This window comes from Hylobates moloch, unplaced genomic scaffold (genome assembly GCF_009828535.3).
Source record: "Hylobates moloch isolate HMO894 unplaced genomic scaffold, HMol_V3 SCAFFOLD_1, whole genome shotgun sequence".
In the NCBI taxonomy this organism is placed as follows: Eukaryota; Metazoa; Chordata; class Mammalia; order Primates; family Hylobatidae; genus Hylobates; species Hylobates moloch.
In genome coordinates, this window is record NW_026652276.1 from 208,670,118 (window position 1) to 208,685,519 (window position 15,402).

At 44.5% G+C, this 15,402-nt stretch overlaps 1 protein-coding gene across 1 annotated transcript in view; it reads left to right on the top strand.

Annotated features, from left to right (window-relative positions):
• The first annotated feature begins 11,483 nt into the window (after positions 1–11,483).
• Positions 11,484–15,402, top strand: part of SND1 (staphylococcal nuclease and tudor domain containing 1) — a 434,851-nt gene continuing 430,932 nt past the window's right edge. The window contains exon 1 of the mRNA XM_032761638.2: positions 11,484–11,777. Within this exon, the coding sequence (XP_032617529.1) occupies positions 11,700–11,777 (78 nt within the window). The 5' untranslated portion in view covers positions 11,484–11,699. The remainder of the gene's footprint in view (positions 11,778–15,402) is intronic.

Genomic DNA, 15,402 nt, shown 5'->3' on the forward strand with positions numbered 1-15,402 from the left:
GAAGAAAGAAAGAAAGAAAGAAAGAAAGAAAGAAAGAAAGAAAGAAAGAAAGAAAGAAAGAAAGAAAGAAAGAAAATGTAAACATTACATAACTCATTGGTAGTTTAGCCTGTTTCAATTGCTCATAAAGCAACATCTTATCCTCTGAAGCACTCTTAAGAGAGCAAACTCTATTAACTGCTCTCCACTGAACAACAGAGTATGGTATAAATAGCAAATATACTTCGATATTTCACAAAATCATTTTATATTGGAATTTATGCCACTCTCAAAAGCATGAAACAAAGACTTGGAGTAAAGAGGAAAGAGATGATTTTCCACTTTTTGGTATCTGTGGTATTTGTGTGGAATGTGGCTGAAATAGATCATTATTCTACCTGAAATACTTATCCTCCAGGAGAATTAATATGGAGGAGAGACAGAAAAAGGCACCTGAAAAAAATGCAAGGACCATCCTGAAATCCGCCCTGAGTTGACTGTGCCCTTTCAACTGCTGCCTGAACCCTGTCCCTATCCTCTGACTCCCAGCAATGACAAATCTGTCTTCTTGGTGGTAGCTCCACCCTCAGCATTCCAGTTATCCTGTCTCTATTCACAGGCCCTGGGGCCCATTCTCTCATTTCTGGGCTTGCCCCTGCACTCCTGACCCTTACCATTCATCCAGATCCTGACCTCTTTCTTTGCTTCATCTTCATTGCTCTGGTCCCTAAGCTCTGACAGCTGACAGCAGTTGTCCTAGTGGTGACCATGCCCACCCAGTCCAGAGGTCTGGCTTTGGTCTGGATCCGCTACTGGATTCCAGGGCCTGCCTTCCCTGGAAAGGGCCTCATCTTCAGTCTTGGGGTCACTGACTCTACAGAAATTCATCCTGTCTTCTGATTCCCAAGTCCTTCCACTTTATTTAGAAGATCAAGAACATCTAATGCGACTATCTCAACATCTATCTTCTCCTCCTTAAAATGTTTCTGCATCATTACATGACCTCTTCGTTTGCTCTTGACTTTATTTCATTTATTTATTTTTTTTGAGATGGAGTTTTGCTCTTGTTACCCAGGCTGGAGTGCAACGGCTTGATCTCGGCTCACTGCAACCTCCGCCTCCGGGGTTCAAGCGATTCTCCTGCCTCAGCCTCCCGAGTAGCTGGGATTACAGGCATGCTCCACCATGCCCAGCTAATTTTGTATTTTTAGTAGAGACGGGGTTTCTCCGTTGGTCAGGCTGGTCTCGAACTGCTGACCTCAGGTGATCCGCCTGCCTCAGCCTCCCAAAGTGCTGGGATTACAGGCGTGAGCCACTGCACCTGGCCTGCTCTTGACTTTAAATGAGAACTGTTTTGCTATTAGAACTCCTGTTAGTAGATGGGAGAGCTGCCACCAGCCTCAGTCTTTGGATGATTATGTGAGGAAAGTCACCATCCTGGGCTGTTGTGTGAGAAACAAATACACCTTTGTATTATTTAGGTCACTGAATAATTGTCAGTTCTTTTGTTCCCACAGCCGGCCTCCCTTATCTAATATACAGGAGCAGGCTATAGTTAAGGTATGTGTGGGTACAGGAAGAAGTGCAGACACATTCTATTGTTGGCAGAAGTTAAATAATATTTATGATTCCATGAACTATACTATGTTGGGATCCGTCCAATGATAGTAACCCCCACTAAGATCCCTAACTTTCACCCTAACTGTACCTGACACTCTTAGGTTCAATTTCCAGAAATCACAAAGGATATAAAACAGATATAAGGAATGCAAAGAGAAGGTAAATAAGTCATCTCAGACATTCAAACAGACTGAATACTTCAATTTAGTGCAAAATACACTTATTGAGTGCTTATTCTTTACAAGGCAGTGCCAGGCCTATGGAAAACACAAAAGTTAACAAGATTCATAGGAGCTTATTGCCAAAAAGTTTACTGGTCAGTTCAACTGTTACACAAATAACTATGACACGAGGAGAGTGCAGTGCACACCACCAGAAGGGCATTATCTAAAACGTCTGGGGATAAAAGGGAAGGAAGAGTCACTTCTGATTGCAGGCCTCTCAGATAACTTTATGGGGAAAGCTGTGTCTGAACTGAGCTGTAGAACGGCATTCCAAGTGGAGGGAATTTGGAGTAGGCAAAAAAACAGGGACGGAAAGCTCTAGGTGTATTTGGGGTGAGATTTTTAGTGTGGCTATTGCTGCTGGAGCCACACTAAGCAAGAGAGGGCAATGTACACAGGGTTATGTCCTTCCGTGGACAGGAGGCCTTCCTGCAGGCACAAGATAGCAGAGAAGTGGAGGAAGCCGGTGGTCCCGGGTCTACACGTTCCCTGAGGCAGGCCTTTAGTACTGGGAGCCCTGGACCAGAGACAGCAACCATGAAACACAGGCTTACTGCTTTTGGCTTTTTGGGTCTGGAGAGAATGAGAGGCCAGGATTCTGCCTTGAAAGAGAGAATGGAGGCCGGATGCGGTGGCTCACGCCTGTAATCCCAGCACTTTGAGAGGCTGAGGTGGGCAGATCATGAGTTCAAGATATCGAGACCATCCCAGCCAACATGGTGAAACCGTGTCTCTACTAAAAATACAAAAATTAGCTGGGCATGGTGGCATGCGCCTGTAGTCCCAGCCACTCGGGAGGCTGAGGCAGGAGAATTGCTTGAACCCGGGAGGTGGAGGTTGCAGCGAGCCAAGATCATGCCACTGCACTCCAGCCTGGTGACAAACAGAGAAAGACTCCATCTCAAAAAAAAAAAAAAAAAAAAAAAAAAAAAAAAAAAAAGAGAGAGAGAGAGAGAGAGAATGGAGCTTGGGAATAGGCCGGAGTTTTAGAGAGGCAGAATTGGCCAGAAGAAAAGACGAGGCCGAAGGTTCAGGCCACCCTAATACCCATTTCTGATTCCCTCTCTCTTGTCAATCAGAATGCAATTTTCAGCCGGGCACAGAGGCTCACACTTGTAATCCCAGTATTTTGGGAGGCCAAAGCAGGCAGATCACCTGAGGTCAGTTTGAGACCAGCCTAGCCAACATGGCAAAACCCCGTCTCTACTAAAAACACAAAAATTAGTCAGGCATGGTGGCATGCACCTGTAATCCCAGCTAATAGGGAGGCTGAGGCAGGAGAATCGCTTGCCTTCCCAGCCTCCCCTGCAGCAAGGAGAGGCCTTAGGCCTTAGGATAGGCACTTCTGGGAAAACTTGCTCTCCTGATAAAAATGAGCAGACGTTTCTGGCATTGGTCTTTTCCCTCTTCTTTTTGTTGCCTCCTTCTCCTCTTCCTCCTCCTTTTCCTTCTTGTTCCAGTGTCTGGAGCTGAAGCAGCTGTTTTGCAACTACAAAGGAAAAGCCAAGGAAATTGCTGAGATGCCTGCACTGAGATGGTTGAACTTTTAAACAAATACCTCCAGCTTCTTGATCTGTAAGAGAAAAATGTATAGTAGTGCTCACTGTGATCTGCAGTTTTGCTTTCTGCAGTTTCAGTTACCCACAGTCAATTGTGGTTCAAAAACATTGAGATATTTTCAGAGAGTGAAAGAGAATCATTCATATAACATTTATTATAGTATATTGTATAATTGTTCTGTTTTCTTATTAGTTATTATTGTTAATCTCTTACTGTGCCTAATTTTTAAATTAAACATACATAGGTATGTAAATATGCATAGGAAAAAACAATACATATCTGCAATTACTGCAGTACCATCTGCAGTTTCAGGCATCTGCTGGGGGTCTTGGAACATATATCTTTCAGATAAGGGGGGACTTCTGTATGTTTATGCCATGGTTAATCTAGTTTGCTGTTACTTGCTGAAACTTTAACTCTGAGTTTGCTGACTTTAGGACTGACTTCGGGATTCTGGGGGGAGAAAGGAATCTTCATAATATCTTGATCATCTCAGTTTACAGAGTCTCAGAACAACATGCTATACCTTATAATAAAAGTGGTACAATTGCATAAAGTTTTTTTATGCCTTTTTTCTTAGAAATTTGTGTAGCAAGCGGCTGGGCGCGGTGGCTCACGCTTGTAATCCCAGCACTTTGGGAGGCTGAGGCGGGCGGATCACGAGGTCAGGAAATCGAGACCACGGTGAAACCCCATCTCTACTAAAAATACAAAAAAATTAGCCAGGCGTGGTGGCGGGCGCCTGTAGTCCCAGCTACTCGGAGAGGCTGAGGCAGGAGAATGGCGTGAACCCGGGAGGCGGAGCTTGCAGTGAGCCGAGATGGCGCCACTGCACTCCAGCCTGGGCGACAGAGCGAGACTCCGTCTCAAAAAAAAAAAAAAAGAAAGAAATTTGTGTAGCAAGCAAGGTTGGGAGTGATACAACGTGACAGTGGCCAAAGCCAACAGCTGCAGCAGGAGCGAATTAATATACAATTATCTAAGGCTACTGAGAACCCAGAGGCATTGATTAATGACATTTGGGAGAATAGAATGAAATTTGGCCTTACCATTAAATGACAACAGGACAGGGTACAAAGTTGATCCATTAACTAAAAGTTTTGTCATTGTTACCCAATCATAGACTTACATAAATGAAGATTACACTTTCGTAAGTCCTTTACATTGAGTTATTATATAGATAGGGCAAATTGGGAAGAGTGCACTATTATCCTTATGTTGAAATAATTTTTTTCTACTATGAGGTTTGAGAAATAATGTCTAAGCCTAAAGCATAGGATTTTTTTTCTTTTTTCTTAACAGTATGTGTGCATTCCACTTTTAATGTTACAAACTAAACTTTTTTGTTGTTTCTTAAAACTTTTTTTAAATGTTGGGTTATGCTATTACTCATTTTAACCAAGTTTGGGCTACACAAAGGATACAGAAATATTTTTTAAACCTACATAGAAGATTATGGTAACAGATATGACAGCAATATTCAAATTTAATCACCTAATCTGATGCTATGCAATAGTCACTAGCCATATGTGTTACATTAATTAAAATTAAACAACATTAAAACTCTACTTCCGGGCCGGGCACGGTGGCTCACGCTTGTAATCCCAGCACTTTGGGAGGCCGAGGCAGGCGGATCACGAGGTCAGGAGATCGAGACCACGGTGAAACCCCGTCTCTACCAAAAATACAAAAAATTAGCCAGGCGTGGTGGCGGGCGCCTGTAGTCCCAGCTACTCGGAGAGGCTGAGGCAGGAGAATGGCGTGAACCCGGGAGGCGGAGGTTGCAGTGAGCCGAGATCGCGCCACTGCACTCCAGCCTGGGCGATAGAGCAAGACTCCGTCTCAAAAAAAAAAAAAAAAAAAAAAAAAACTCTACTTCCTCAGTTGCACTAGCCACATTTCAAGGGCTCATTAGCTAGTGGCTACTGTGTTGGACAGAGCATATATATGACATTTTCGTCACTGCAGAAAGTTCTTTTAGATAGCACTGGTTTAGACAAGTTGGGTTTGTGAGGCTTTTCTCTTAAAAAAATATACAGTGTATCTTGACTCCATCCTTATTAGTTGTTGACCTAGAGTTGGTTGGTCACCTTTTCTAAGCACTAATGTCCTCCTTTGTGGAAAGAGATTGATTATATCTACTTCATAGGGTTGTTCTAAAAAAAAAAAAAGGAGGAGGAGTGTGAAACGACAAGCTGAAAAGTAGGTCAGGGCCACGTGGTGAGGGTGCTATGCTATGTGGGGTGGGGGGTAGTGCGGTGGGGGTGGCACTGCAATTTTAAGGAAGCAGTTGATGTGATTGAAAATTGTCTCTCTCTGTCATCCAGGCTGGAGTGCTGTGGCACAATCTCGGCTCATTGCAACCTCTGCCTCCCAGGTACAAGCGATTCTCCTGCCTCAGCCTCCCTAGTAGCTGGGATTACAGGCGCATGCCACCATGCCTGACTAATTTTTGTATTTTTAGTAGAGACAGGGTTTTGCCATGTTGGCTAGGCTGGTCTCAAACTGACCTCAGATGATCTGCCTGCTTTGGCCTCCCAAAGTACTGGGATTACAGGTGTGAGCCTCCGTGCCCGGCTGAAAATTGCATTTTAGAAAGAACATCAGGTTAGCAGTATGGGGAATGGGTTGAAGCTGGAGGTGGGCTGGGAAGAATGGAGGCAGAAAGTTATTCCACAGTGTTGAGTTTTCTCCTGTTTTCCCAAAGGAAACTTACTGGAGAGTTGAAAACTGTTTCTTTGCTCAGCTTCTGAATTCTACAGGTGCAGGCCCAGGATGACAGGAACATGCTTGGATATCTTGGAAGCAGGCTAGTCAAATAGCTCAGAGAAGACTATTTATGGTAGAAAGTTCTAGGTTCAAATCTTGACTCCATCCTTATTAGCTGTTGACCTAGAGTTGGTTCATCACCTTTTCTAAGCACTAATGTCCTCCTTTGTGGAAAGAGATTGACTATATCTACTTCATAGGATTGTTTTAAGGGTTAAATTATGTAATGTAGGTAAAAGCATGTAGCACAGAGTCTGCTTAGTGCATATGTTTAGTGCTCAATATATTCAGGCCATTATTACTGAGAGGAACATATTTCCTAAATTTATTTTCAAGGAAGTTCAAGAAATAGGATGCTTTGTTCATTTCAGTGAATCTTGTGCATCTTCAGACTACATTCCGTGTTTGTTCTCCATTGCACACAAAAAAGTCTTCTTTAAGGATTTCAAAGTCCCTTTCCTTCCTGTAAAGGCACAGGGGAAAGATCATGAGCTTTAGAGTTGTAAGAGCTAGTGTCAAATCCCTTCTCTATTAGCATTCATTAAAAAATTAACGCATAGGTCTAGGCAATGTTCTAAGTCTTTAACATTTACTGATTCATATGATCCTGCAAACCAAAGCAATCCTATGAGGTAGGTCCTATTATCATTTTTATTCTACAGACAAGAAACCTAAGGCACAGAGATACTACACAACCTGGTCAAGGTATACAGTGTTGGGATGTGAACCATGCAGTCTGGTTCCAGGGCCTGTGTGTTTGAGTGTGCTGCTGTAGATCCAACAGATTTCCAAGATTGACTAAGGAATGAGAAAGAAGGAAGGGGGAGGAATCACAGATGACACAAAGGCTTTAGACTTGCAACTGGGTAGCTTCAGGTACCATTGTATGGGCTGAGACACATACTAAGGCAGAGCAGGTTTGGGAGGAAAGAGAATTAGTTCCTTGTGACACATGTTGCATTTGAATTCTTCAGGTGATAGGCATGAGCAGATCTTTTTTTTTTTTTTTTTTTTTTGAGATGGAGTTTCGCTCTTGTTGCCCAGGCTAGAGTGCAATGGCGTGATCTCGGCTCACTGCAACCTCCACCTCCTGGGTTCAAGGGATTCTCCTGCAGCCAAGTAACTGGGATTACAGGCATGCGCCACCACACCCGGCTAATTTTGTATTTTTAGTAGAAACAGGGTTTCTCCATGTTGGTCAGGCTGGTCTCGAACTCCTGACCTCAGGTGATCCCCCTGCTTTGGCCTCCCAAAGTGCTGGGATTACAGGTGTGAGTCACTGCGCCCAGCCCAGCCATGAGCAGATCTTTAGAGTATCACTGGACAGATGGGTCTGGAGCTCAAGAGAGATTTTAACAGGAGTTGTATATATTTGGGAGTCACTGGTATGCAGTTATGGAAGTAGATATGATGTCTTAAGAATGTTTAGAATTAGAAAAGAAGATGCCTTCCGGAGAACCCTGAGGAACGTCAATACTAAGGGGCAGGCAAAGGAGTCATCACAATGGAGATGAGAAGGAGTAGCTAGGAGATGGGAGGGATACACAGGTATAGTATCTCAGTAGAAAGGCATTTCAAGGGGCAAACAGTGTCAAATGCTACGGAGACCTCAGCAAATTGAGGTCTGAAAAGTGTCCACTGAATGCAGTAACAAGGAGATCATCAGTGACCTTGGAGAGAACTGTTTTGGTAAATTGGTAAGGGCAATAGTCAGAATGCGGAGGGCTGAGGATTGAATATGGTGTGATGATGTGAAGGCAACAAAGAGAATTTTAGCAAGAAGATTTGCCGTGAAGGGAGGAGAGATATCTGGAGATGGATGTGGAATGAAGGAAAAATTTATTTAATTAATTGACTTTTACAAAGCAAGAAATTTGAGAATACTTAAATGCTAATGAGGCTGGTCTGAAGGTAGTGTTATATCAACTGATTGTTCACTGTCAGTTATAGATTGAACTCCTGTTCTACTCTTCTTTAAGATTAAAAAAAATTTTTTTTAATGCTAATGAGGAGAACCTAGGATAAACTGAGAAGCTGTAAAAACCGGAGAGGGAATGATTGGAAATGTGGAGGGGGCAGATCAAGAACTAAGACGAAGAGTTTAGCCTGAAGAGTAGGAGGGAGTTTTTTCTTTGTAATGTGAGACAAAGTTGCAAATGTAAGAAGCCATGTTTCCTCATTTCTGCTTCTCAGCAGAATTTCACAAAGCCCCTGACTGTGACAATGACACACCGCTATCCTGAAAGATGCTCTGAAGACAAAACAGGATAAAGCACACGGCCCCCAATGTCTCTTGCCTGAGTCAGTATAGTCCATAAAAGATAAACGACCTTAGTCCTTGCCTTTCCCTGCACATAAGATAACATCTGACAGAGTTAGCGGTTCTGCTTCTACCATGTATAACCAAATGGACTTTAGAGATCTATAACCAGATGTACTCTTAACACCCAAGCTTTGATGTGATTTTGCATGTACTGAACCTCTACCTCCTATATATAAGCAATGAGCTGAAACACTGTGCAGCAGCAGTCTGGCAACCGCTCCTGGGCTATATGTAGTCCTTGGGCCTCAGTAAGACTTCTGGATAAAACTAATTCTTTAAAAGCTTGATTTTTTTTTTCCTTTAGTTGACAGGAACAAGGGAGAAGAGAGGAATGAGAAGGAAGATAAGATTTTAGATTCAGTGGTGGGAAATTGAGGGAGTTCTTGGTCTCCCAAGTAGGAGGCCTTATCACTTTCAGAGTATGGGTGACAGCGGAGTCAGTTAAAACAAACTCAATAGAGTTCAAGGCTGAACTGACTGAATAAAGAGAAGAAATTCCAGACACCGTGTGAGGGCCCATTAAATTAATTCACTGTGGCACCAACCTGCAGAATTGAGTGTTTTCTCCAGGTAAGTGGTAGGTTTGAAGAAAGTAGAGAGCTATAGAGGGCCTAGAGTTGAGGTTTTGACAGGTGGGCCCAGTGAAAGACAATGGGAATTACAGATGAAGATATTGGTAGGAAAGGGGCTAAAATGATGGACGGTGCATGGAGTCTAGCCAAGGATCCAGGAGAAGGCAGAGGGGAGCTGGTAAAGCAAGGGTAGTGAGTTCAGGGACTTTAAATTCTAGTTAAAGCTTGTCCTCTTTTCTCTCTCGCTTGCTGTGATGGAAACCAGTTGTTATGTTGTGAGTTGCCCTATGGAGAGACCCATGTAGAAGGAAACTGAACCATTGAAAAACTGAGGCTCTTAGTCAACATCTCGAGGAACTGAATTCTGTCAGCAACTATGAGTGAGCTTGGGAAGCAATCTACCTTCAGCCAGAGGCGGACCTTCAGCCAGAGGCGGACCTTCAGATGAAACCACAGTCCCCTTCCCAACTCCCCTTGACACCTTGACTGCAGATTTATAAGAGAAGACCTGGAGGAAAAGGCAGGCACCCAGCCCAGATTCCTTACCCACAAAAACTGTGAGATAAATGCTTATTGTTTTCTTTAGTATTTAAGTTTTGGGGCAAATTGTTATGCAACTAATACACGATATAAGATAATTAATGGAGTGAGAAGGGAGAGAGGACAGCAGTTATGATCAAAGACAAAGTGTTTGAGTTTACAATAGTATCTATGAAGTTATGGTGTTTTATCTGTCTTGGAGAACGTCCTAAATTGGTGCAGAGGTCAAGTTTACTGAAGATGAGGTCAAGCAGCAAAGAGGCCAGGGTATGGGATAAGTCATGCTCATAGATATTGAAGTATTTCAGGATTATTGGCTGAAGACCGTGCACCAAGTGTTAACAATTTCAATGAATGACAGGGTAGAAATAGGGGTACGGTAGATAAAAAGCCACGAGATGGAGAGGGGTATAATCTGATGGAACGAACTTCCACAGAGGTTTTTTTTTTTTTTTTTTGGAAAAGGGTGGCAAATTAGGGATCTAAGAAGGTGACCTCAAAACTTAACCCTGGGATATGTTTAGTGTGGGAGAATAAACTTACAATCTTTTAAGACAGCAGGGGGCCAGGCACTGTGGATAATGCATGTAATCCCAGCACTTTAGGAGGCTGAGGTAGGAGGATAGCTTGAGCCCAGGACACCAGCCTGGGCAACAAAGTGAGATCTCAGCTCTCAAAAAAAAAAAAAAAAAAAAAAAAAAAAAAAAAAAAATTAGCTGGGCGTGGTGGCGCGGACCCGTGGTACCAGCTCTAGCAACACGGGAGACTGAGGCAGGAGGATCGCTTGAGCCGGGGAACGTCAAGGCTGCAGTGAGCCGTGATCGTGCCCCTGCACTCCAGCCTGAGCGACAGAGCGAGACTTTGTCTCAAAAAAGCCACAAAACCAAAGAAACAAAAAGAACTGCAGGGGAAGTACTGTCTTCAGTGTAGAGCCAGTTTTACGATTAAATGACATAACACATGCAAAGTCCTTGGTTCCACATAGTGGGCACTCAACGAATATTAGTTCTCACTAAACAGTCACTTAAATATTTGTAGGCCCTGGCTCTCCCGTTCCTTCCCCCACCTTTTTACTGGGGCTAGGGAAGGTATCCAGTGGCTGGAGGCGCTTCACACTGGGTCGGGGGAAAGCGTGAAGCGAGGCTTTTCCCTAACGTCACGGGAGCAGCTGGGAAGAGACCGAAGAACAAGGGTCACTCTCCCCTGTATACGTGGCATGTCCTTCCTCTAAGAGACATTTATTCCTCCCACCAACAAACATTAATGGAACGCCTCACAAGTGCTAGACCCCAGCGACACAAACAAGAGCGAGACACACTCTGCAAGCAGGACGCGCGGCCGCGTGGCAGGTCAAAGCCTACATCGGTAGGAGGTTCCACAAAGCTCTGACTTTTCCAAGTTCTCTCCATACTTTTAGCCAACGTAAAACGTCAGAAGTCGAGTGGAGCGGGTACAGAGATTCCTCTAGGGCTCTGCCTGCGTGGCTCCACCCTCCCAGGCCGCATTCCCGGGTACAGCGGCGCCCACCTACGTGGGTACACAAGTGTGCGCCTCTGAGGCCAGCGGGGAGGGGCGTCATGGGCGGGGTCACGCGGGAGGGCGCGGCTGGCTCCGCCCCTGGGGCTCCCATGGCCCCCCGCGCCCCGCGGCCAGATGCTGACGTGTCCTTTCCTTCCCACTACACCTCCCGACATTACCTACTCCGGCTGCCCCGGAAGTCCCGCCCCATATTTAGCCCATCCTCGCAAATCAACTCTTTCAGCGCTTCCTGGAACTCGCCACCGTTTTGGGGACCAAGGGGCGGGGCTCCGCGAGCAGGGTGCCTATTGGCCTGAGGTCCGGCGGGCTCTGGGCGCTAATTGGCCGGAGGGCGGTGGCGCTCTGGCACGCTTGCGCGGCGAGTAGAACGTGTGGCGGCGGCGGAGATCGCGTCTCTTTCGCTCCGTGTCCCGCTGCTGCCCCTGTGTGCGCCGGGCGAGTCCGTCCCGTCCACCGTTGGCAGCTGGTAGCCAGCCTGCCCCTCGCCTCGACTCCCTTTCACCAACACCGACACCCACATTGACACCTCCAGTCCGGCCAGCCGCTCCACTCGTTGCCTTTGCATCTCCACACATGGCGTCCTCCGCGCAGAGCGGCGGCTCCTTCGGGGGACCCGCGGTCCCCACCGTGCAGCGGGGCATCGTCAAGATGGTGAGAACGGGCCCCGGACACCGATCCCTCTGCCTGCCTTCGGGCGGGAGTCAGGCATTGACTCCACCTCCCGCCAGCCTGCTCCGTGTCCCAGATCCCCTTTCCTCTGCCCCCTTCCTCACTTTTCGTCGATTCTCCGAATCCTCTCACTAGACGGAAGCAGACACGGAGTCCCCTTGTTCCTTGCCTCCCGGACACCTTGACATCAGGGGTCACAGTGATTTCCGAGGTTGCGGCATTCGGATCTCCTGTCTATTACCAGGACAGATCGATTACTGATTGATTAACAGAGACAATTCATTGATATCTGTCCTCCCATCCCCCGTCTTTCTGTTCATTTTGACATATGCTGAGTATTTAGCAGTTTTTCGAGATCCTGACATCGGCTCTTCTCTACGAGTACTTGGCCATCGTGAAACTTTTCTGTTCCCACAAACGCTGTTATTTGACTCTCAAGTTTTCTCACTCTGTGGCCCTCTTTTCTTCTCTTTCCCTCCACCTCTTGTGTCGACCTGAAAGCTCCTGATCTTTGTGTACTTTTGACTTCTAAAAGGTTACGCCGGCAAGAATCTTAGTAATCATTATTGTTCTCCCGTCCCTTAAAGATAAGGAGATAGGCTTGAAGAAGGCAAGTGACTTGCTTAAGGTCACATGGTGGTTTGAGTTGGAGCCATAGCAAGAGCCCAAGTGTTCGGATTCCTGGTCTAGTGCTCATAGCACTGTAGATTCTGCCTGATTTTATATACCCTCAACTTTTTGAAAATTCTTAAATTTTGAATTTGAACCTGCAAAGTTTGTTTTTACAATTTACTCCTAGCTCCATGATAATTTGATAATATAAATTCAGTTTATCACCTGCCCCCAGTTGTCCTCCCCAAAACCCTCCCAAATCTTGGAACCTGACATTTCTTGGTTTTACCAATTTTCTGGTTTATGATGACTGTAAACTTTTAGATGTCGTTTCATACTGCAGTTCTGACATTTCTATCTGCAACAGCAAATATCCTTTGTGATACTTTCTCCCAAAGCTCTACAAGTTTTGCTGTTGCAGAAAGTTTTGAAAAATTCTATTTTAGGCCCGGTGCGGTGGCTCATGGTGGTAATCCCAGCACTTAGGAGGCCGAGGTGGGAGGATTGCTCGAGGCCAGGAGTTGGAGACCAGCCTGGGCAACATAGCAAGACCCAGTTTTAAAAAAATTCGATTTTATTATCCTGTTCTCTTTCACAAGATTAAAATGTTCTGCAGCTTATGTGTGTGTAAAGCTGATTTTAAGATCCCCTCACCAAATTCCCATGTGTTCATTTCTTAAGGTAATAGTCTGCCACCAGTCAAGATTCTTGGGATTTTCAATACTGCCTTTTCCTTTTGTTTATGTGTAATGGAGGGTCAGAACTGATCTGAAACTGAATGAGAAGAGAATTTCCAAGATCTGCATATATTTTTCCTCTGAAATACTGACCTGACCCATGAAAGGATTATCCTAAAGTGGCTCTTCTTTCATTAGCTTTTTCATTTGCACTGATCTTCTCTTCACCATAAGAACAAAAACATCTCTTGGCTGTCCAGTGTTGGGTTTGGCAGTAAGAAGAGTGGATCTTTCTGAGATTTCTCCTTGCTGAGGGTTAAATTGTTCTTAAAGGTCTCTCTCATTTGTGGAATGGAAATAGAATGAGGTTGAACATAGTTTTGTTTCCGCCAATGCTGGAGGCTTTTAGGGCATCTGGATTCTGTGCGGTGACTGCCCACAAATTACCCCCATGGATACTGAATATCACCAATTACTTGTTTATTGTCATGTCTTGTGCTAATTCTGCTCGTATTGTCTCATTTGTAATACCTAACAAGTAGATAACGATTATCAGCCACATTTTACAGTTGTGTAATTTGAGGTTTAGAAAGAATAGTTTACCCAAGGACAGGTACCTTATATTGGTAATAAGAGGCAGAGCTGAGACTTGAATCCAGGCCTGTCTGCCACGGCACATACTCTTCAATATCATGCATGATGTCTCTGACTCCAGGGTATTACTTTATAACATGGAGGGTGGGGCCAGTGATGCATAACCACAAATTGCAGGAAAGTGAAGCTGTCTATAATTGAGAAAAGATTAGATGTTACTTCTTGTCTGGGAGCTGCTGTTATGGTAAATGACTTCATTTGGTGCTTATGATCTTCACATAGGAGTATGGTGTGGAAGATGATTGAGTCTGGGAAGTGGCATATACAATTCAGTGATTTGAGCCATCTGTACTGAGTACAGATTGCACTGCCTTCTCTGACCACACTACAGGGGATGGGTGAGTTACAGGCAGGGATTAGGGGAGGAAAGCTGAGTGAACTGCAGAGTGACAGGCAGATTTGTGCCAGGCTTAGAAGCCTTGTCTGGAATGAAAAATTGACCACTGGCAAATTGCTCTGTGTGAAGCTCTTCTGCTAAGCAAAGTTGTATTTTCCTGTAGAGTAATAGTTTCCATTGGTACTAGGAACTGCTTTGCAAGAACTCTACAAAGGAAGATGGAGCTCTGTGACAGATGAAAGTGAGAAAGAAATAGTTTGATGAATAGGAAAACAGGAGACACTACTTTTCTGCCTTTTGGGAGAGAGGTAGAAATTGGAACACTGACCTATGCTTTTCATTGTGAACTCTGGATTTATCTGGACTCAGGCTGAGCTGAAGGTCTGAAATCGTCTAGGGTTGAAGTTTGCTGCTGTAAAGAGGAATAGTCCTTCCACTTTTTTGGCAAAAGAAAGTGTTGTAGGGCCGTGAAAACCACGTTTCTTCTGGTCTCTGCTTTGCTATCCTATTAAGTCCTACATTGTTTTGTTTAAGGTTGAAGAACTTGGGAATCCAGTTGTAAAACACTTTGACCAATTTTTGAAAAATGAGGGTGATGTTAACACCTGTGTCTGCTATTGAGAGTTGGGGTGAAGGGACAGAGTTGGTTCTGGAATATTTAAGGAGGAAGTGGACAGTAAGTTGATACAGATATTTTGGAGTTGTTCTGTTACAGAAAAAATCAGTAACGATGATGGAAAAACTTAAGATGGATTTGCATTTTCTGAGTTGGGATGAGACTAGCAAGTATGTGGGTGGACAAAATATAACTCGGATAAATACATGTCTTCTATCAAATCAGATCTTATTTTCTCGAAACCCTGAAGGATTTAAAATCTGGGTTTCTTTGAATAATTTGCTTGATATTCTTTAACTGCAACAGAATATTGTCAGCAGATGTTAAGTAGATGAGGTTGGGAGAAGTGTTGGGGTACTTAGTATAAATTGAGTCACCCCCCTTAGCTTTGAGATGGCTCTTTTCTCTGGTTTTACTGACCTGGTTTACTCTCTGTTCTTTTCTCTTTGGGTATGTTCACATGTCTTGTCAAGCATTTGCAACAGCAGAATGAATCTTGAATTCTTGAATCTTCTGTGCTTATCGGAAGCAGCCATGGAGGCAGCATATCTTATCCTGCTTATGGTGTGGAAGGCTGAAGGGAGGACGGACAGTGCCAAATCCCAGTTCCCATTTCATCTTACCCTCCCCCCACCCACTTAATTGCCTCAGAAGGGGAAAGGAATGCCTCTGCCAGTCTTTTATTTTATACTAAGAACCATGATTCTCACT